At 50.8% G+C, this 20627-nt stretch overlaps 2 protein-coding genes across 9 annotated transcripts in view; one reads left to right on the top strand and one right to left on the bottom strand.

The window, feature by feature from the left end:
• Positions 1-12243: 12243 nt before the first annotated feature.
• CXCR3 (C-X-C motif chemokine receptor 3) lies at positions 12244-15646 on the top strand. Of its 3 annotated transcripts, XM_054470814.1 has the most exons (3): positions 12244-12410; positions 12954-13037; positions 14012-15646. In XM_054470814.1, the coding sequence occupies exons 2-3, from the start codon at positions 13026-13028 to the stop codon at positions 15104-15106; spliced, it is 1107 nt and encodes a 368-aa protein (XP_054326789.1). In that variant the 5' UTR covers positions 12244-12410; positions 12954-13025; the 3' UTR covers positions 15107-15646. The 3 variants fall into 3 exon arrangements, with proteins under 3 accessions (XP_054326789.1, XP_054326788.1, XP_054326790.1); XM_054470813.1 differs by lacking the exon at positions 12244-12410 and having other exon boundaries at positions 12437-13037; XM_054470815.1 differs by lacking the exons at positions 12244-12410; positions 12954-13037 and having other exon boundaries at positions 13659-14626; positions 14964-15646.
• A 2243-nt stretch (positions 15647-17889) lies between these two features.
• Positions 17890-20627, bottom strand: part of GCNA (germ cell nuclear acidic peptidase) — a 35356-nt gene continuing 32618 nt past the window's right edge. For all 6 annotated transcript variants that reach the window (XM_054470808.2, XM_054470809.2, XM_054470811.2 and 3 more), the window contains 3 exons: positions 20470-20608; positions 18915-19119; positions 17890-18612 (listed from right to left, as the gene is read on the bottom strand). In XM_054470808.2, the coding sequence (XP_054326783.1) occupies positions 18492-18612; positions 18915-19119; positions 20470-20608 (465 nt within the window). In that variant the 3' untranslated portion in view covers positions 17890-18491. The remainder of the gene's footprint in view (positions 18613-18914; positions 19120-20469; positions 20609-20627) is intronic.

Here is a 20627-nt window from a genome sequence, read left to right as displayed (position 1 = left end):
ATAAAAGAATGGCTACTCCATAAGCAGAGCAGCCCCAAGGGCTGCTGGTTGCCCATTTTTATTTTTATTTATTTTATTTTTATTTATTTATTTATTTATTTTGAGACGGAGTCTCCCTTTGTCCCCCAGGCTACAGTGCAGTGGCAGGATCTCGGCTCACTATGACCTCTGCCTCCCGGGTTCAAGCGATTCTCCTGCCTCAGCTTCCCGAGTAGCTGGGATTACAGGTGCCCACCACCATGCCCAGCTAATTTTTGTATTTTTAGTAGAGACTGCATTTCACCATGTCGGCCAGGCTGGTCTCGAACTCCTGACCTCAGGTGATCCGCCCTCCTCAGCGTCCTAAAGTGCTGGGATTATAGGTGTGAGCCACCAAGCCTGGCCCTATTTCTTGATGATATGCTAAACAAGGGGTGTGGATTATTCATGGCTCCCCATTTTAGACCATATAAGGTAACTTCCTGACATTGCCATGGCATTTGCAAACTGTCACGGCGCTGGTGGGAGAGTAACAGTGAGGACAACCAGAGGTCACTCTTGTTGCCATCTCAGTATTCATGGGTTTTAGCCGGCTTCTTTACTGCAACCTGTTTTATCAGCAAGGTCTTTATGACCTGTATCTTATGCTTACCTCTTAACCTCTGACTAAGAATGCCTTAACCTCCTGGGAATGCAGCCCAGCAGGTCTTAGCCTTATTTTACCCAGCCCCTATTCAAGATGGAGTTGTCTGGTTTAAATACCTCTGACAGTTTCACCATGTCATCCAGGCTGGTCTCAAACTCCTGACCTCAAGTGATCTGCCCGCCTCGGCCTCCCAAAGTGCTGGGATTACAGGCATGAGCCACTGCACCCAGCCTATTTATTGAATATTTAAATAAATAAAAATGTATTCATTGAATGAGCACCTACTATGTGTCAGAAATGATTCAAGGCCCTGGTGACATAGTGATTTAAAAAACCCAAATTATATATCTTGTGAAAAGTATATTCTAGTGGAATAATCGATCAATAAGCAAATAAGCAAGTAAGTAGCAGGTGGTGATGAATGCTATAAAGAATATAAAATGGGCCAGGCATGGTGGCTCACACCTGTAATCCCAGCATTTTGGGAGGCCAAGATGGTTGGAGCACCTGAGGTCAAGAGTTTGAGACCAGCCTGGCCAACATGGTGAAACCTCATCTCTACTAAAAATGCAAAAAAAAAAAAAAAATTAGCTGGGCGTGGTGGTGTGCACCTGTAGTGCCAGCTACTTGGGAGGCTGAGGCAGGAGAATCGCTTGAACCCAGGAGGCAGAGGTTGCAGTGAGCCAAGATTGCACCACTGCAGTCCAGCCTAGGTGACAGAGTGAGACTGTCTCAAAAAAAAAAAAAAAAAAAAAAATATATATATATATATATACACACACACACACAACACACACACATATATATAATGGGCCAAAAGGATAGAGAGGGATGCAGGGTGTATTTTACAGTGGGTGATCAGAGAAGGCAAGGCATTTCACCAGGTTATTTACCCAAATTAATCTCATGTAATGCTCTCAACAACCATTTCATCATTATCATACAAAGTAGGTGTAATCTCTACTTTGTACACAAGGAAACTGAGGTTCAGAGAAGTGAAGTGATTTGTCCAAATCACACAGCTATGAATTGGTCGATATGGGATTGGGATTGAGACCTAGGCGGGTCTGACACCAAACAAAGCCCATTTACTACTACCATGCTACACGGTTCCTGTACCCGATTGGACTCCCATTGGAATCCTCTAGAGCCTGCCTCGGCCTTTCTACTACAATTGTTCACTGATTCCCATTGGAGTTTGGGAAATCATTGACTAATGATTCTGAGGGTAAGAAAGCTGGAGGCAGGGGATCAGATGGCAAAGGATACTTCTAGTCAGAGACTTGCCCTGCAGAATCGCTTCAACTTAGTTCTATATTTGGAAAGCAGTCATAGGGTACTGAAACTTCCTGCTTCCTCCCCTGGGTCTCCTCATCTCTCCTTTGTGTCCTGCCCCGTCACCTGGGGCCCTCAGGCAGAGCCACAGAGTCCAGCTAAAGAGACTTTTTATGCCTTTGTGGCTCTGAGCTGCATCTCTGAGTCCTGGATGGTGGGTGGGACTCAGGCAGACAGACCAGCCAAGCAGTGGAAGCTTGGAGCAGGTCTACAACAGCATGTGGCCCAGTTCAGCTGGAATATAGGATGCTCAAGACAGACTGGAGAATCAGGTTGGCCTGGAGGCTGGGGCCAGATCATGGAAGACCTTAATGGCCAGGCCAGGAGAACAGCCTCCATTCTCTTGGCTGGTGTTTGCCAAAGCGTGTCCTGCAGACCACTCGTGTTTGGGGATAGTGATAGCAGTAACAGGAGGGGGTCTTTTGTGAGAAGGTGAAGGTTCCTTGTTAAATAAGTTGAGGCTCAGTGAAAGTGAACAGATTCCTTTTGTGCAGGGTTTCTCCGACCTGGCATGAGGGTCAGAGGGCAAGCCAATGGGTCACGGTGAGTGCCATCCTCACGGCGAAGATGGATGGAACCCCGCTAGAGGCAGACTGGCCTGGGGGTGGCCAGTCAATCCTGTGGATTCGGCTCTTTATCGCCTCCTCTTTCCGCTCTCTGCCACCCTGCTACCTCCACTTCAACTAACATCCTCCTACCCTCTAAGTGGTCTCCCTGCACCTACCTGCCCCCATACCATCTCCCCTCTCCCAGACTTGCCTTTCCCTGCCCGCACCACAGCCATCCTCTGAGACCATCCCATTACCCTACGCCTCTTCACACGAAAGCACTTCCCTAGCTATTTTATAAGCTATGGTAATGGCTAAATACTCCAGGTAATTAGTTATGTGAAAGATCACTACTCACTAGCAAATATGCTAAAAATTCATCTGGAGTCTCACGGAGGGTTTGTCCTCAGCCATCCTTGAAAAAAAATTGACTTTTTATTTTTATTTATTTATGTATTTATTTTGAGACGGAGTTTCACTCTTGCTGCCCAGGCTAGAGTGCAATGGCACCATCTTGGCTCACCGCAACCTCCACCTCCCGCCTGTGATTCTCCTGCCTCAGCCTCCTGAGTAGCTGGGATTACAGGCATGTGCCACCAGGCCTGGCTAATTTTGTATTTTTAGTACAGATGCGGTTTCTCCATGTTGGTCAGGCTAGTCTCGAACTCCCGAACTCTGATGATCCGCCCGCCTTGCCCTCCCAAAGTGGTGGGATTACAGGCGTGAGACACCATACCCAGCCTTAACTTTTTAAAAATATCGTTTGCTTTTTTTTTTTTTGGAACTAGACAGAGCTTTACCGCACTGTTAGTTTCCTTGGTAACCACCTCTAGTTCCTGACCCCTAGACCTCCTGTCCTCAGTCCCTAACTGCAGACTGTCTGAGGCGCTCCCACACTCCCTGGCTCCAGGAAGATACCCTGCCGTGGTTCTCACCCCAGTCCCTGCGCTATCTCAGTGCTCCACTCCAGAGCTCATCACCAGGTCCCGGACTGGGTGTCCTCAGCCCCTAAATTCACATCATGGTCTTTTCAAATCCAGTTGGGGGCAGGAAGGGTATTCACAAGATAAAACGTATTCCCAGAGACAGAAGGGCGGGCTGGTTAGGAGTGTGGACTTTGAAGCCAGAAGGCTTGGTTTGAAAGCCAGGATTTGTCACTTACTAGCCGTTTGACCTTGGGCAAGTGACTTAGCCTCTTTGAGTCTGTTTTATCATCCTTAAAAGAGAAATAAAAATAGAACCTTTCTGAAAGAGTTTTCATGAGAATAGATATGTGTAAAAGTGCTTTAAGCAGCACCTGGCACTTGGGGAGTGTTCCTGGTCAATATTATTGTTGTGGCCATCCATCTGTCCGCTCATCTTCAGATGTTTTGGCTTAGTCAGCAGTTAGTCTGGGATTTTGTGAGTGAGGAATTCCTGAGTGCCACAAGCGAGAGCATGTTTTTAATTTGGTGTCTCCTCAAGCTTTTTTTTTTTTTTTTTTTTTTTTTTTTTTTGAGACAGTCTGGCTGTGTCGTCCAGGCTGGAGTGCAGTGGTGCGATCTCAGTACACTGCAACCTCCACCTCCCGCTTCAAGCGATTCTCCTGCCTCAGCCTCCCCAGTAGCTGGGATTACAGGCGCCCATCATCACACCCGGCTAATTTTTTGTATTTTTAGTAGAGACAGGGTTTCACCATGTTGGTAAAGCTCGTCTCAAACTCCTGATCTCACATGAGCCACCCGCCTCGGCCTCCCAAAGTACTGGGAGCACCCAGGCATGAGCCACTACACCCAGCCCTAGATTGACTCTTAATCCAGGAGACAGAGAGGTGAAATAACCTGTCCGAGGTCACATAGCTAGTAAATGGCAAAGCCAGGACCAGGAACCCAATCCAGACAGCCTGCTCCAGGGTCCGTGTGCTTACCCACTCTGCTGCCCTGCCTTGCATGGGACTAGCCATGCTCTGGCCAGACTGCCACTGATGCCTATGCCTGTACAGATGGCTGGCTGCCTAGTTGGAGAAATACGGGCTCCACTCTAAGAGGAGGCAGGGCCTGGGCCATGGCACCTCGGCACAGGGCATGTGGACAAAGTCCCCAAGGCCGACGTGTTGACGTTGGGATTGTAGAAAACGATTTTTGGCTGGTTGAGGAATTTTCCAGAAGGCCTGAGAGTCCAAGCAGGTAAAGTCCAGCCCAGAGTCGGGCCCACCATTAAGAGGCCTCGGGCAGGTCCTGGGAGGGCAGCTTCAAGCAGTATTGGGAGTCTCAGAAGGTACGGACCCAGGGAGGAACGTTACTTGGCAGCTTTGCTCAGTGGAGTGTCTTTGGGTTGGGCACAACGGTTTCCAGGGTGTGCCTTTCCCTGTTCCTGGAAGCCCAGCAGCAGCCAAGAGCCCCAGGCCATGCCCAGTCCAGACTACCTGCTCCTCAGGAAGGGGCCTTAGCCAGCTGTGCAGGCCCTCTTCAGTTTGGGAAAAAGAACTTCAGGCTCTCAGTTGGTGACACCTTCTGAATAACACAACCCCAAATCCCTTCTATTCAGCCAGTCTGAGCCAAGGATGGGGTCACTCCGGGAGCCTCTGGTGTGGCCTGTATTCCTTGAGGGGCCCTGAGTGGCTTGGAGAAGAAGCCCTCAGGCTGCTGATACCTTGCAGCTGGAGGGCAGGCAGGCTTCCCTCCCTGGTTCAAAAGGCTGCAGGGGAAGTCAGGAGGAACTTGGCTGAGAGGTTGGAGGTAGCCAGACAGTGAGAAAAGGGAAGAAGCCCAGGACTCTAGAAGCACAAAGTGAGGCCACAAGCAGGAAAGGTGGGGACCAACTGAATGAGGGAGAGGTGCTTTCCTGGGACTGGGATGAGGCCAGAGGCCACTGCCAGAAAAGATGTGTTCCCAGGCAGGCTTGACCCCACCTTCTTCTCACACGGCCTCTAAGCTGATTCAGGGAATAGCATCCGATATAAAACCCATCCTGCCTGAGATTCTTTTGATATATTTTTTTTTTTTTTTTTTTTTTGAGACGGAGTCTTACTCTGTCACCCAGGCTGGAATACAATGGTGCAGTCTCAGCTCACTGCAAGCTCCGCCTCCCGGGTTCAAACGATTTTCCTGCCTCAGCCTCCCGAGTAGCTGGGACTACAGGCACGTGCCACCATGCCCGGCTAATTTTTGTATTTTTAGTAGAGACGGGCTTTCACTATGTTGGCCAAGCTGGTCTCAAACTCCTGACCTCGTGATCCGCCCACCTCGGCCTCCCAAAATGCTGGATTACAGGCGTGAGCCACCACGCCCAACCTAACTTTTATTTTGATATAACATAAAACTGATTAAGTTGGTGCAAAAGTAATTGTGGTTTTTGCAATTAAATGCGGTTTCTGCAATACTTTTAATTGCAAAAACTGCAATTACTTTTGCACCAACCTAATACAAACAAGTTGCAAGAATAGTACAAAGATCTCCTTTATGCACTTCCTCCGTATCACCAGTTATTAGCATGCCGCCCCATTTGCTTTATCCTTTGTGCATTCTCTCTTGCTCTGCATATTTGGTTTCCAAGCCACACAAAAGTAAATTGCAGACATCATGACCCTTAACTTCTAAATACCTCGATGTGTATTTCCTACAAACAAGGACATTCTCTTACATTATCCAAATTAGCTAAATAGCAGGAATACAATCTAATCTCCAGGCCATATTCAAATTTTACCAATTGTCCCAATCTTTTAGCTTAATTTTATTCTTTTATCATTATTATTATTATTATTTTGAGACAGGGTCTTGCTCTGTCACCCAGGCTGGAGTGCAGTTGTGCGATCTTGGCTCACTGCAGCCCCAAATTCCCGGGCTCAGGTGATCCTCCCACCTCAGTCTCCCGAGTAGCTGGGACCAAAGGTGCGCACCACCATGCCCAGCTAATCTTTGTATTTTTTTTTTTGTAGAGACAGGGTTTCACTGTGTTGCCCAGGCTGGTCTCAAACTCCTGGGCTGAAGCTATCTGCCCACCTTGGCATCCCAAAGTGTTGGGATTACAGGCGTGAGCCACAATGCCCAGCTTATTCTCCTCTTTTTTTTTTTTTTTTGAGACAGAGTCTTGCTCTGTCACCCAGGCTGGAGTGCAATGGCGCGATCTCGGCTCACTGCAACCTCCACCTCCCAGGTTAAAGTGATTCTCTTGCCTCAGCCTCCTGAGTAGCTGGGACTACAGGCACCTGCCACCACACCTGGCTAATTTTTGTATTTTTAGTAGAGATGGGGTTTCACCATATTGACCAGGCTGGTCTTGAACTTCTGACCTTGTGATCCACCCACCTCGGCCTCCCAAAGTGCTGGGATTACAGGTGTGAGCCACCGTGCCCGGCCTTATTCTCCTTTTTGATGACTGTTTAATCACACAGCTAATACATGAATGCAGTCTCTGAATAAAACAATACAGACAAGGCAAAAGTAGTCCTCTTTGAACAGTACTCTCGCTCCCAGCCCCTCTCACCTTACACAGCGTCCCTGTAGAGTGTAATGGGGGAAGGTGAGGAGCCTGTGCCACTAACTAGCTGTGTGACTTTGAGCAAGTTCCTTGAACTTTCTGTGTTTCTGTCATCTGTAAAATGAGGATGATGATGATAGTAACGGCCACACAGTTACTACATAGTTGTAGGTATTAAATGAATTCATCCCAATAAAACCCTGAGAACAGTGCCTAGCACGTAGGTAATCAATAAATGTCCATCAGGCGAGGTGGCTCACGCTTATAATCCCAGCACTTTGAGAGACCGAGGCGGGCAGATGGCTTGAGTACAGGAGTTGGAGACCAACCTGGGCAACGTAGCGAGACCTCTGTCTCTACAAAGAGTTTAAAAATAATAATAATAATAAGTTGGGCGTGGTGGCACATGTCGATAGTCCCGGCTACTCAGGAGGCTGAGGCAGGAGGATCGCTTGAGCCAAGGGAGTCAAAGCTCCAGTGAACTATGATCACACACCCTACTGGGCAACAGAGTGCGACCATGTCTCTAAAAAACAAAAAAACAAAAACAAGCAAAAAAAAAAAAGAACCAAAAAAAGCCCCAAAACAAATAAATGTCCTCAGTTCTTATGACCCTGTTTGACCTCACCCAGTGGGGAAACCCAAGGAAATGCAAGAAGCAAACTTTATCAACACTCCCCTCTATGGCTCCAGCCCAGCCAAGTGGGTGTCCACCCTCACCACACAAGATGCCTGATTAGGGCTGTGTGATGAGAAAGGTGTGGCTCCTGATGAGTCCTTGAGCAGCAGGATGTTTGGAGGGCGGGCAGTGTCACACAGCCCTCCTGGCTGACTAAGCTTGGACAGATCACTTCACCTCTCTGAACCTCCATTCTGCAAAATGGGCGCAGTAGCCTCTCCCTCTCTGGGTGGCTGAACGGTTTAAAGGAGATCGCATGTATGAAAGTAAAGCCTTGCAGAACGGAAGTCGTTTTATTTAATAGTTCCCAGGGAACTGCCAGAGATAGGATGACAGGAAGGTCATTGTGCTTGGTGGTGGGGCTTGGGTCCTGAACTGCTTTCCAGCCCCCTCTACCCTCCTGCCGTCACAAGAACGTTCCGTTCTAACCAGTCTGACCACCCCTGGTGTGAGGAGCTCCTCCTTACTTCCTTGTCTTGGCACCTGGTGTTCCCCCAGCCTGAGAACAGCCTCGTCTCCCTTTGCCATGTGACAAACAGCAGCAACGTCCTCCAAGACCCAGCTCAAACTTCATCTCCCCTGTGAGGCCTTCTCCATTCCCCAAAAAAGCAGTGTCCCCACAGGTCTGGGAACTCACCCTCATGGGCTGGGGCTGTCTGTCCCACCTCCTGGGCTCCCAAGGCCCCAGCCCACAGCCACCAGCACTTAAAATGGACTTGCCTCCCAGGAGGGCTCAGAGCTGCAGGACATGGGCAGAGGAAGAGGCAGTCCCCAGGCCCCAGGTCTCCCTGTGACTTCAGCTCTCTTTCAAGGGAAATTCAGGGCCAGGAGAAGGAAGCCCAGGGTCCCGGCACTGTCTGGAGCAGATACACACCCCTGCCCAGGGCTTGGACTCTTCTTGATTTCACGTAAGAGAGTCTCAGCCCCAGCCTGGGCTACACGGGAACCTCAGGCCTGACTGAGCCTGCTCCCCTAACAGCCTGGGGCTGGCGGCCGAGTCCAGTAGCTTTTGGAGTAGTACTCCAAGAGGCATTTGGAGGAGCTGCGAGAGAGGTTGTGAAGCAGCCGACTCTGACAGAGAGGAGGAGGAAATGGCTCTTTTCCCGGGCTGGCCGGCCTGGCAGACAGCAGTAGGGGCCCTCCTTCCTGTGAGGCACTGGGCCCAGGCCTCAACCTTTGAGCCTCCCATCTCCTCAAACCACAGCCCAGAGGTGTGAAAAAAAGAAAAAAACAGGGGGAGGGGTGGCAGAGAAGAGCCAGGTGCACATTTCACACCTTGACCACAGGTGGGGCCCGGAGCAGCTTCACTCTGACTAACTTCCTCCTCAGGCTTCCCCGCCAGCTGCTCTGGAGGGCGGAGGCAGGAGGCTCACTGGCCAGAACTCTGATTGCAGGCCCTTGGCCAGGCAGCTGTCCCCTAAGCTGGGCCTGATTCTGTCCTGGTCTGGGAACTGTTTGGGACCAGAAAGAACCAAATTAGACAGCTGGTCAAGGGTTTGGCTCGGCCCCGTATCACAGGAACCTTCTAAGACATATTAGCTGTGCACGACGGCAGAAGCCCACCACAGACTTGCAATTGAGAGGTTAGGAGGGGTCGGTTTGGAAAGTTCCTAGAGCGGGAGGAGACTGCTGCTCACTAGGCACCTACCCTGCCCCAGACACTTTCTACACATATCATTTGCAGTCTCCAGAGCAACCCTATCAAATGTATACTATCCTTAGACCCATTTTTCAGATGAGGAAACCAAGGTACAGAGATTAAATAATTTGCCTGAGATTACACAGCTGGGCAGCCAGAGGATTCGCCTAGGACTGGCAAACTCACCGTCCCCCTCCACCCCCAGTTAAGGCAGGGGGTGGCCTCTCTGAAAAACCAGACCTCCGGTCAAGTCCACACCTGTACGCCCCACAAGTGCCATCCTCTATCACTGGCTCCCTTGATATGAAAGGCTCCTGGTTGCTCCGGGTTTGTAGCCAACATCTCTCTCACTCAACATTCTCGATTGCACCCCTACTAAGCTATGGGCCCTGTGCTAGAAGCCTACAGCCTTGGTTATTCCTGTTCATCTTTTTAACAACCCTGCTGAGGAAACTGGCTCGACTCAGCTATGTAATTTGTCCAAAGTCACACAGCTCAAACAGGGTGGAGTCAGGGCTGGAATTCAGACAAGTTTAGCATTCTTTCCACAACATCGTGGCCTCACCGGGAACAGCTCAGCCCCATAGCCCAGCTTGGGCTATCAGGGTGTCCGAGCTCAGAAAGGAAAGCTCTCTGCTCCTTTCCAAAGCTCTTGCCCTGCCTTTCTCTCATGTGTCCTTCCCAGCAACCTGGAGTACAGTAGCACGATCTCAGCTCACTGCAACCTCCACCTCCTGAGTTCAAGCAATTCTCCTGCCTCAGCCTCCTGAGTAGCTGGGACTACAGGCGTGTGCCAGCCTGGCTAATTTTTTGTCTTGTTTTATTTTGTTTTTTGAGACGGAGTTTCACTCTTGTTGCCCAGGCTGGAGTGCAGTGGCATGATCTCGGCTTACTGCAACCTCCGCCTCCTGGGTTCAAGCAATTCTCCTGTCTCAGCCTCCCGAGTAGCTAGGATTACAGGCATGCGCCACCACACCCGGCTAATTTTTGTATTTTTAGTAGAGACAGGGTTTCTCCATGTTGGTCAGGCTGGTCTTGAACTCCTGACCTCAGGTGATCCGCCCACCTTGGCCTCCCAAAGTGCTGGGATTACAGGCACGAGCCACCGTGCCCGGCCTGGACTTTTATCTTTCACATGCACCAGTAACATTTCAACATCTATTTAGAGCAGGGCTCCCCAGCCCGTGGGCCATGGACCAGTACACTGGTCTGTGGCCTGTTAGGAACCAGGCTGGACAGCAGGAGGTAAACTGCAGGGGGAGGGAGCATTACTGCCTGAGCTCTGCCTCCTGTCAGATCAGCAGAGCACAAATCCTGTTGTGAACTGCGCATGGGAGGGATCTAGGTTGTGCATTGTTTATGAGAATCTAATGCCTGATGATCTGAGGTGGAACAGTTTCATCCCGAAACCATCCCCACTCCAGTCCGTGGAAAAATTGTCTTCCACGAAACCGGTCCCTGGTGCCAAAAAGGTTGGGGACTGCTGATTTAGAGGACTCACATTGGGTTGTCAACTTCTGCCATCACAAGATATTTCCAAAACTACCATCTATTTTCCCCATCATTTCATAAAGAAAAGGCCCTTTTGATACCAAAAAAAGGGGACAAATAACATGATTGCTGAATGTAAGACAGACCTTTAAATGGAACAAATGTGGTTTTCCGTGGTCAATTTTCTCATTTGCAGAAGCCCATGGAACTCAAACCTCTTCACAGGTCAGCACTGGGAAACTGTGGTCCCAGCTCCCATCCCTTTTCCACCACCATAGGTAGCTACTGGCCAAGTCCTGCTCATCCTAACTGGCCTGGTTTCTGGAATCCTTCCTGCTCCCTCCACTGGTACTGCTCCTGACCGCTGCCAGGCCCTCAGTTCCCTCTGGCCTGAACCCTGCAAGTGACAAGCTGTTTAGAGCAAGGAGAGTCACATCTGTCCACAGGAGGGGAAGGGCCTTGATGCCTTGCAAGTATGCATCATGTGAGTAGGTGTAAATTGAATTCCAGGCCCTAGCCTGGAGGCTTTGGTAGGGCAGTCTGGCTGAAAACTGGCCCCAAGACCATGGGCTAGCACTTGCTTCTCTCTCTCTCTCTCTCTCTTTTCTCTTCTCTCTTCTCTCTTCTTTCTCTCTGTCCCTCTACCCCTGCTTTCCAACTAGGGGAGAGAGAGAAAGAGGAAATTGCTTGGGAGAAGCAAATTACGGGCAGCCTTGCCCACTGGTAATGAGAAGAGGGTGACAGGGAGGGGAGAAGAGGGCAAAGGGGAGAGCTGAGGGCAGGTGGGGAGAGGAACTGTTCACCACTCTCCACCATAAAGTGACTGATGTGCTGTACCAAGGCTGCCTTACAGCTTTTCCTTAAGATCAAGAGGTTCCTATGGCCTCCTTCCCAACCCCATCCTCCTTCTTGCCCCAGAAGCAACTGCTTTTATGAATTTGTGGTATCTCCCGTCCCTGTTTTAAACCTTGAGAACAAACAGTGTTATCCAAAACAACATGGTATTGATTTTGCAGTGGTTTTTAGAGTTTATGTAAGTGGCATCAAACTATACATGGCATTCTGTAACTTGCTTCTTCTACCATGTGATCGTTGGCTTTTCTAGATGCATCCATGTTAAAATGTGTAGCTTTCGTTCATTTGTTTTTAACTGCATGAATATATCATAGCTTATTCACTTAAAAGAAACTGAAGACAGTGTTCATGAGTAGGAAAAGGAGAATCAGACAGCTGTGGGATCAATCCTCACGCCCACCTTTAATTGCCGTGTCTGGGGAAGGCCTGTCCCCTTTCTGAATCATCCATGCAGATAACCCCGCACTTCACAAGTGAGTGGTGTGGTTGAAATAAGGCAGTGTCGGAGAAAGCACCTAAAGCAATGTCTAGCACATAGCAAGTTCATTACTGGTAGTTCCCTTTCCTTTTCCCCACTGATTAGCAGGGAGGGGTGGTGGTAAAAAGCTAGATTTAGTGTAACGGCTTTTTAAAAAATATTTTAATTCCTTTTTTAAGAGACAGGGTCTCACTCTGTCACCAGGCTGGAGTACAATGGTACAATTATAGGTCAAGGCAGACTTGAACTCCCGGGCTCAAGCAATCCTCCTGTCTCAGGCTTCCAAGTAGTTAGGACTACAGGTACATGGCACCATGCCCGGCTGGCTTTTTTTATTTTTGGAAGAGATGGAGCCTCGCTATGTTGCCCAGGCTGGTCTCAAACTCTTGGCCTTAAGTGATCCTCTTGCCTCAGCCTCCCCAGTAGCTGGGATTACAGGAATGAGCCACTGCACCTGGCTGAAATTTTTAAGAAGGTGGATCTCCTCTGCAGACTTATTGCTCTACCCAGCCTTTACAGTCATGCAAAGATCAACTCAAGGCCAGGACAGATGAGTTCCAATCTATGGAGCACTGGCCCTACCAGTGCAGGCAGCAGGGTTGCCCTTCACTTCTCAGCTGCATTGCTTCCTCTTCAGACCTCTCTTCTCAAAGGACCTGCCCCCAGCCAGTCATCCTCTGCCCAGCTTTTCTGGTCCCAAGCTTGTAGCCAGCTCCTCCAGAGAGATTTCACCCAGTCACGGAAACTCTGCGGTCTAAGGTTTAGGGAGGTCTGGTAGAGGTAACTCCCTGGAAGAGGCTGCTGCTGAGAACTGCCTGAAACTCCCACTTCCTCTGTGACTGCAGGTTTCCAACCACAAGCACCAAAGCAGAGGGGCAGGCAGCACACCACCCAGCAGCCAGAGCACCAGCCCAGCCATGGTCCTTGAGGTAAGTGCTGCTGGCCAGCCAGGCCAGGACAGAGTTCGAAGTGGAAAACCCGGGGCACTAGGGGAATGCCAGGGCTGGCCCACAGCCCAGGGTCACCACAGGGTTGGGTGAGTAGGTGGAGGCCACATGGGTTGTGGCAGAAACAGCACTGGGGAATTGGGAACCCAGCTTGGCCACTGACCCTGGGTGCCTCTCCTCTCCTCTCTGGCTTTGGTGTCTCGTCTGCAAAATGGGGGGCGGGGGGCAAGTAGACTCGAAGGTTCCCTTCAGGAGACTTGGAACTTTAACTCTTGCGTGCTGGATTGAATTGGCACTGGGGAGACCTGCAGGTCCGTAGTGCTGGGGGTGAGGGGATAAAGAAGATTCCTTCTCAAACTCAGTGGGGGATTCCCCTCGTGGACAGCTAAATGGCCGTGCAAGCATCAGTGTAGGGAGGGGGAAGGACTGGGCAGACCGCATGCATTTGGGGGGCGTGGTGACTTGTAGAGAGGCCACACGGGGGGGGGGGCAGGAAGTTGGGGTCCCCGGACAAGGGCCGAGGAGGGAAGAGGAGGGTCAGTGACTGGAAAAGGGGATTGTGGAGAGGCGCTGGGGAGGAAGGTGGTTGAACTATGTGTTGGGGGTGGGGCACTGAGGACGCAAGGCAAGCCGTGAAGGGAGAGCAGGGAGAGAGAGGACAGTGGGCAGAGAGGGCTCTGGGCACTGGAGGGACGCTCTTCTTCCTGCCCAGGGGTCCCTGGGCCAATGGGATCACGCAGAAGAGTGCGAGAGAAGCAGCCTTTGAGAAGGGAAGTCACTATCCCAGAGCCCAGGCTGAGCGGATGGAGTTGAGGAAGTATGGCCCTGGAAGACTGGCGAGGACAGTTACAGGAGGAGCTGCTAGGAGTAAAACACAGACTAAATCAGACTCAATCACAAAAGAGTTCCTGCCAGGCCTTTACACAGCCCCTTCCTCCCCGTTCCCTCCCTCACAGGTGAGTGACCACCAAGTGCTAAATGACGCCGAGGTTGCCGCCCTCCTGGAGAACTTCAGCTCTTCCTATGACTACGGAGGAAACGAGAGCGACTTGTGCTGTACCTCTCCGCCCTGCCCACAGGACTTCAGCCTGAACTTCGACCGGGCCTTCCTGCCGGCCCTCTACAGCCTCCTCTTTCTGCTGGGGCTGCTGGGCAATGGCGCAGTGGCAGCCGTGCTGCTGAGCCGGCGGGCAGCCCTGAGCAGCACCGACACCTTCCTGCTCCACCTAGCTGTAGCAGACACGCTGCTGGTGCTGACACTCCCGCTCTGGGCAGTGGACGCTGCTGTCCAGTGGGTCTTTGGCTCTGGCCTCTGCAAAGTGGCAGGTGCCCTCTTCAACATCAACTTCTACGCAGGGGCCCTCCTGCTGGCCTGCATCAGCTTTGACCGCTACCTGAACATAGTGCATGCCACCCAGCTCTACCGCCGGGGGCCCCCGGCCCGCGTGACCCTCACCTGCCTGGCTGTCTGGGGGCTCTGCCTGCTTTTCGCCCTCCCAGACTTCATCTTCCTGTCGGCCCACCACGACGAGCGCCTCAAAGCCACCCACTGCCAATACAACTTCCCACAGGTGGGCCGCACGGCTCTGCGGGTGCTGCAGCTGGTGGCTGGCTTTCTGCTGCCCCTGCTGGTCATGGCCTACTGCTATGCCCACATCCTGGCCGTGCTGCTGGTCTCCAGGGGCCAGCGGCGCCTGCGGGCCATGCGGCTGGTGGTGGTGGTCGTGGTGGCCTTTGCCCTCTGCTGGACCCCCTATCACCTGGTGGTGCTGGTGGACATCCTCATGGACCTGGGCGCTTTGGCCCGCAACTGTGGCCGAGAAAGCAGGGTAGACGTGGCCAAGTCGGTCACCTCAGGCCTGGGCTACATGCACTGCTGCCTCAACCCGCTGCTCTATGCCTTTGTAGGGGTCAAGTTCCGGGAGCGGATGTGGATGCTGCTCTTGCGCCTGGGCTGCCCCAACCAGAGAGGGCTCCAGAGGCAGCCATCGTCTTCCCGCCGGGATTCATCCTGGTCTGAGACCTCAGAGGCCTCCTACTCGGGCTTGTGAGGCCGGAATCCAGGCTCCTCTTTCGCCCACAGTCTGACTTCCCCGCATTCCAGGCTCCTCCCTCCCTCTGCCGGCTCTGGCTCTGGCTCTCCCCATATCCTCGCTCCCGGGACTCACTGGCAGCCCCAGCACCACCAGGTCTCCGGGGAAGCCATCCTCCCAGCTCTGAGGACTGCACCATTGCTGCTCCTTAGCTGCCAAGCCCCATCCTGCCGCCCGAGGTGGCTGCCTGGAGCCCCACTGCCCTTCTCATTTGGAAACTAAAACTTCACCTTCCCCAAGTGCGGGGAGTACAAGGCATGGCATAGAGGGCGCTGCCCCATGAAGCCACAGCCCAGGCCTCCAGCCCAGCAGTGACTGTGGCCATGGTGCCCAAGACCTCTGTATTTGCTCTTTTATTTTTATGTCTAAAATCCTGCTTAAAACTTTTCAATAAACAAGATCGTCAGGACCAGGGCATGTTCGTGCATCGTTACAGTCAGCCCACCTGGGCTCCAGGGGCACTTCCTGGTTCTCCCTGCCTGGCCCTGGGTCTGTGCCAGCCCATCCTGCCTTCATCAATGTCTGTCTGCAGCTTTGTCTCTGCCCTCGTGGGCACTCCTGTTCTACTCACAGGGAAACACCCAAGTACATGGGTGCAGAGTGAGCAGTTAGGCAGCTGGTTGGCATAATTGGGGAAGGGGCCATCAGACATGAACATGAGAGCTCTGCACTCCGGCAGCTCAGGACAGGAGGCAAGATGTGTGCGAAACTAGCGAAACCCAGCAGCCTGGGCCATGGGGCAAATAAGTGGCACAGTGAACCCAGAGCTCAGGGCACTGAAGGCTGGAGCCATTTGGGAAGGCTTCTTGAAGACTTAAAGGGCAAATAGTATTTCCAGGCATAAGGGAGGGCAGTAGCAACGGTGGGAAGGCTGAAAGTAAGACTGAAAGGTAATTTGGGATCAGGCGATGGTATTGGAGACCAGTCAGAAGGCCCTACTGGTTTTTCAGGTGAGTGATACAAGCGCTTACTAGGGAAATGGCTGTGGGCTTGAAGAAAAGCAAGGCCGGATGACTTGTCAACAGTCATTAGCACACAGCCACCTGGAGGCGGGCTGTGGGGAGCATTTTTCCAGGGCTATCAATGAGGCTGAAGTGAGGGAAAGAAATAACTGGGGTTTCCCAGAAAGGCAAGTGACAGGGCTGAGTTAAAACAGAAGGTGACAAGGTGGGTCTACTACACTGTCAGTGTCCCCTAATTAAGTCACTAATGTGCTAGGATCGTTTCACAGGCCAGCTGCGCCCCTGCTGAAACTGCAGAAACGGCCAGAGGTGGGAATGGGGAGGAAGAATCTGAAGAGTTACCTGGGGAAGCTCATCCCACCACATAAACACACCATCCCGCTTTGTGGCCACTAGACACTCCAAGCTTTTACAAAATGAAGAAAGGAAGGGAAATGACAGAACGCACCCTGCCTAGAAAAAGTATCAGGGTAGTCAAGATGCTTGTGGCCGGCTGAAAACGTGGCGCCCAAGATGTCCCCGGGCTAACCCCCAGAGCTTGTGACTATGTTACCTTAGATGGCAAAAGGGAATTGAGGTTGCCAATCAGCTGACTTGAAGAAGAGGCTCCTGGATTATCCAGGTGGGCCCAAAGTAACCACAGGGGTCCTTTAAAAGTGAAAGAGGCGCCGGGAGCAGTGGCTCACACCTTAAATCCCAGCACTTTGGGAGACTGAGGCAGGCGGATCACTTGAGGTCGGGAGTTCGAGACCAGCCTAGCCAGCATGGCTAAACCCCGTCTCTAATAAAAACACAAAAATTAGCTGAGCACAGTGGTGCATGCCTGTAATCCCAGCTACTCAGGAGGCTGAGGCAGGAGAATCACTTGAACCCAGGAGGCGGAGGTTAAAGTGAACCGAGATCGCACTACTGCACTCCAGCCTGGGCGACAGTGAGACTCCATCTCATGAAAATAAATAAATAAATAAAAATAAAAGTGAAAGAGAGAGGCAGCAGGGGAGTCAGAGAGGGAGCTGTTGCTGCCTCTGGAGGACGGGACCATGAACCCAGGAAATGTGAGCAGCCTCTAAAAGGCAGAAAAGGCTGGGTGAAGTGGCTCGCGACTATAATGCTAGCACTTTGGGAAGCCAAGGCGTGTGGATCACTCGAGGTCAGGAATTCCAGACCAGCCTGGCCAACACGGTGAAACCCTGTCTCTACTAAAACTACAAAAATTAGCCGGGCATGGTGGCAGGTGCCTGTAATCGCAGCTACTCGGGAGGCTGAGGCAGGAGAATCACTTGAAAGCAGGAGGCAGAGGTTGCAGTGAGCCAAGATCGTGCCACTGCACTCCAGCCTGGGTGACAGAGCAAGACTCTGTCTCAAAAAAACCAGAAAGGAAAATACAAGGCAACAGATTCTCCCCCAGAGCCTCCAGGAAGGTACACAGCCCTGTCAACACCCTGATTTTAGCCCAGTGACACCGGTGATGAACTATCTGACCTCCAGAACTGTAAATGTGTGTTGTTTTAAGCCACTATGCTTGTGGTAATTTGTTGTGGCAACCATAGGAAATGAATACAACGTGGATCCCAAACCGCATCCTGAATCACTCCAAGAAGTAGGGAGGCTGCTAAGTCCTTATGGGCAGTCACAGAAATCCAGAGAGAAACACGGAGTGCGGCACGCTCCTCTAGATGAGTCCTGGAGGGCTTCAGATGTTCGGAGTTTTGGACAAAAGACCAGAGGGTCTGTTCTGCTCTAGGTGCAGGGATTCAATGAACAGACTTTGCTAACAAGCGAGATGCAGAAAACTTTTATTTTTTGATTACATGGCTCAGATAGTTTCAATCAATACCATCAGCAACGAATTTTATGAAACACGTTTGACTTTCCTGTCTACATAGATGTCACAGTAGCCCTGGTGTTTAAGTGTTGCCTCTCAAACTTGTCCTCTTTCTAGCATTCTCCTCTCTCTCAACCTGCCACTCTTGAAAACTCACTTTTCTTTTGCATTTTGTCCTACATGTGAAAAATATGGAACTCAAGTAAGACCCAAGGTAGATCCCAAGGGCTTCAGAAATACCCTGTTAAGGGCACAGAATGGTTAGCAATAGAGTCCCTGGTTAAGGTCAATCATCGTTAATAACATGAATCTTAAATTCTAATATTATTACTTAACAGTACCTAAATTCTAATATTCCTAACTTCACTAAACAAACTTTTCTAAAACTTCTTACCAGTAAAGGATATAGCTCACATGAATATACTCTCAGATAACCTTAAGAATTCTTCATTGCCTTGTAATTCCTGCCAAGTGTTTTTATCACATCCCCAAGGCTAATCCTAGCCATCTCCTGCATAACTTTTCTATAATACTTCTGCACATACACAGCAAATGGTCACACGTGGGGCACAAGACGGGTCCCATCTTTCTGAGTTGATGGCACCATGACCAGAGACCCCTTGCATTTGGCACAGGTGAAGCGGCTGGTGTCCAACGATTTGGTGTAGCGGCCAATCCTGGGAAGGAATGGAACAACACACAACAAAATAATCAGTCACTGCACCTCAGCATCAGCTCTGAGATGTTGGCCTTGGGCCCAAAGCAATAATTTTCTCTGGGTTGTCAGAGACCCGGGCACCAAGTGGCAGCAGTGGTCAGGCCGGCTCAAATTATGGAAGAGAAAGGAGAAAGAGAACGTGGAAAGGAGGAGAGAGGTTCTCCTCCTCAGTTCAGACAGCCATCTACTTAAAAAATCACTGAAGAGCCACTTGGAGGCCCCAGCAAAACGTAACTGGGAAAAGTCTGAGAAGAGTCTTACCTCGTTTTGCACCCAGTACATTCATAATGGACCTTGTAGTTAATCTTATAGTTATGGCAACGGGTGACCCTGGGCAGCTCCGGGTGTATCCTGTTGGATTTCCTGGCATAATACTTCCATGTGTCACCATGAGAATCATGGATACCATCAATCAGCCAGGAGGCAGCATGGCACATTTCATGGATCAAGGTATCCCGGATTCGGTCTTGAAAGAAGAATGAAAAGAAATTGTGAGCACTAAAACCAATCCTTTTTTTTTTTTTAAGTAGAGATGGGGTTTCGCCATGTTGGCCAGGCTGGTCCCAAACTCCTGACCTCAGGTGATCCACCCACCTCGGCCTCCCTAAGTGCTGGGATTACAGGCGTGAGCCACCACACCCAGCCCCAATCCTCTTCTTATCTGCTACCCAACAACCCCTCGACTTTCAGCGCCACCAGACACAAGGCTATCTTAAAGAAGCACATGCAGGCAAGCACGAGTGTTACCTTCCCAGGATTCTCAAAGTTAATAGTGAACCTACTTCAACCCGACATTGTTTATGGCAAAGAGCCTTCAGTGAGCAGGTCTTTTCAGAGCAGCTCCAACATGCTCATTTTTTTGTGAGGCACTACTAGAAAAACATCAGGACAAGATCTAGTTTCTGCCCTCCAGGAACAGAGGTGGACAGGGTGGGGAGCAATCGCTATGGCCGTGGGATTTGGTTAGGAGAAGCTCCATGGTGAAATTGAGATCTCAGGGTTTCTTACTAATTGATTGAATTTGCAAAGTTAGAAAGGCCATTCTGGGTGTGGCAAAACATGAGTATGTGGCACATTTTTAAAAACATTTTAGAGACTGAGTCTCGCTATGTTGCCCAGGCTGGAGTGAAACTGCTATTCACAGGTGTGATCATAGTGTACTACGGCCTCAAACTCCTGGGCTCAAGCGAGCCTCTCACCTCAGCCTCCCAAATAGCTGGGACTACAGATGTGTGCCACCACACCCAGCCTGTGGTATGTTTTGAAGGCCAGTGTGAAGAGAGCCTGTCTGGGGCATGGGCTAGTGGTAGAATACTGAGAGACAAGATTGGCCAAGCCAAACAGGAGCAGATTACAATGGCCTCAAAAGCCAGGCTCCAGGCCTTGAAAAGCCCTGGTTTCTCAGCAGGAAAGCAATGTAGTGGCATATGGGAGATCAAATGGAGCAGGGATGAGGGGCTGTCCTTGGATGGAGGCACAGATAGAGAAGGAATGGTGAGCTACCGTGAAGGAAGATTTGGTGATTGGCTAGACAGAGGGGACCTTGAACCTCAGCTCCTGAGAGAAGGAAGATGCCACTGCTGGCAAAGGGGAAATGCAGAGAGAAAGGCAGGCCTGGTATAAAGATCGATAGGTTTGATTCACAGGGATGGTGAGACATCCAATAACTATGTCCTCTAAGCAACACACAGCATGCCTGCCCACCCAAGAATGACAGTTCGAGCTGTGACACAGGCTACCAACTAGGAGTAATTTCACAGGCACGGTGTCAGAAAGAAAGAGCATGGTGGTGAAGCTGCCACACTCCTGCCATCACCTGCAGAGTCGCAGACTTTCAAGCTAATCTGGATCTTGGCAAAGCGCTGCCTCTTTGGGTACCACATCTCACCAGTGCTGCATAAGCCAGCAGTTTTCACCATCTTGTTATTCCAGCCTATGGGTAGTTTCTCTGGCAGCTGAGAATGAAACGCAAAT

The sequence above is a fragment of the Pongo pygmaeus genome, chromosome X (assembly GCF_028885625.2).
Source record: "Pongo pygmaeus isolate AG05252 chromosome X, NHGRI_mPonPyg2-v2.0_pri, whole genome shotgun sequence".
NCBI lineage: Eukaryota > Metazoa > Chordata > Mammalia > Primates > Hominidae > Pongo > Pongo pygmaeus.
The sequence above is the reverse complement of the archived record's forward strand: the minus strand, read 5'-3'. Positions and strand labels throughout refer to the sequence as shown.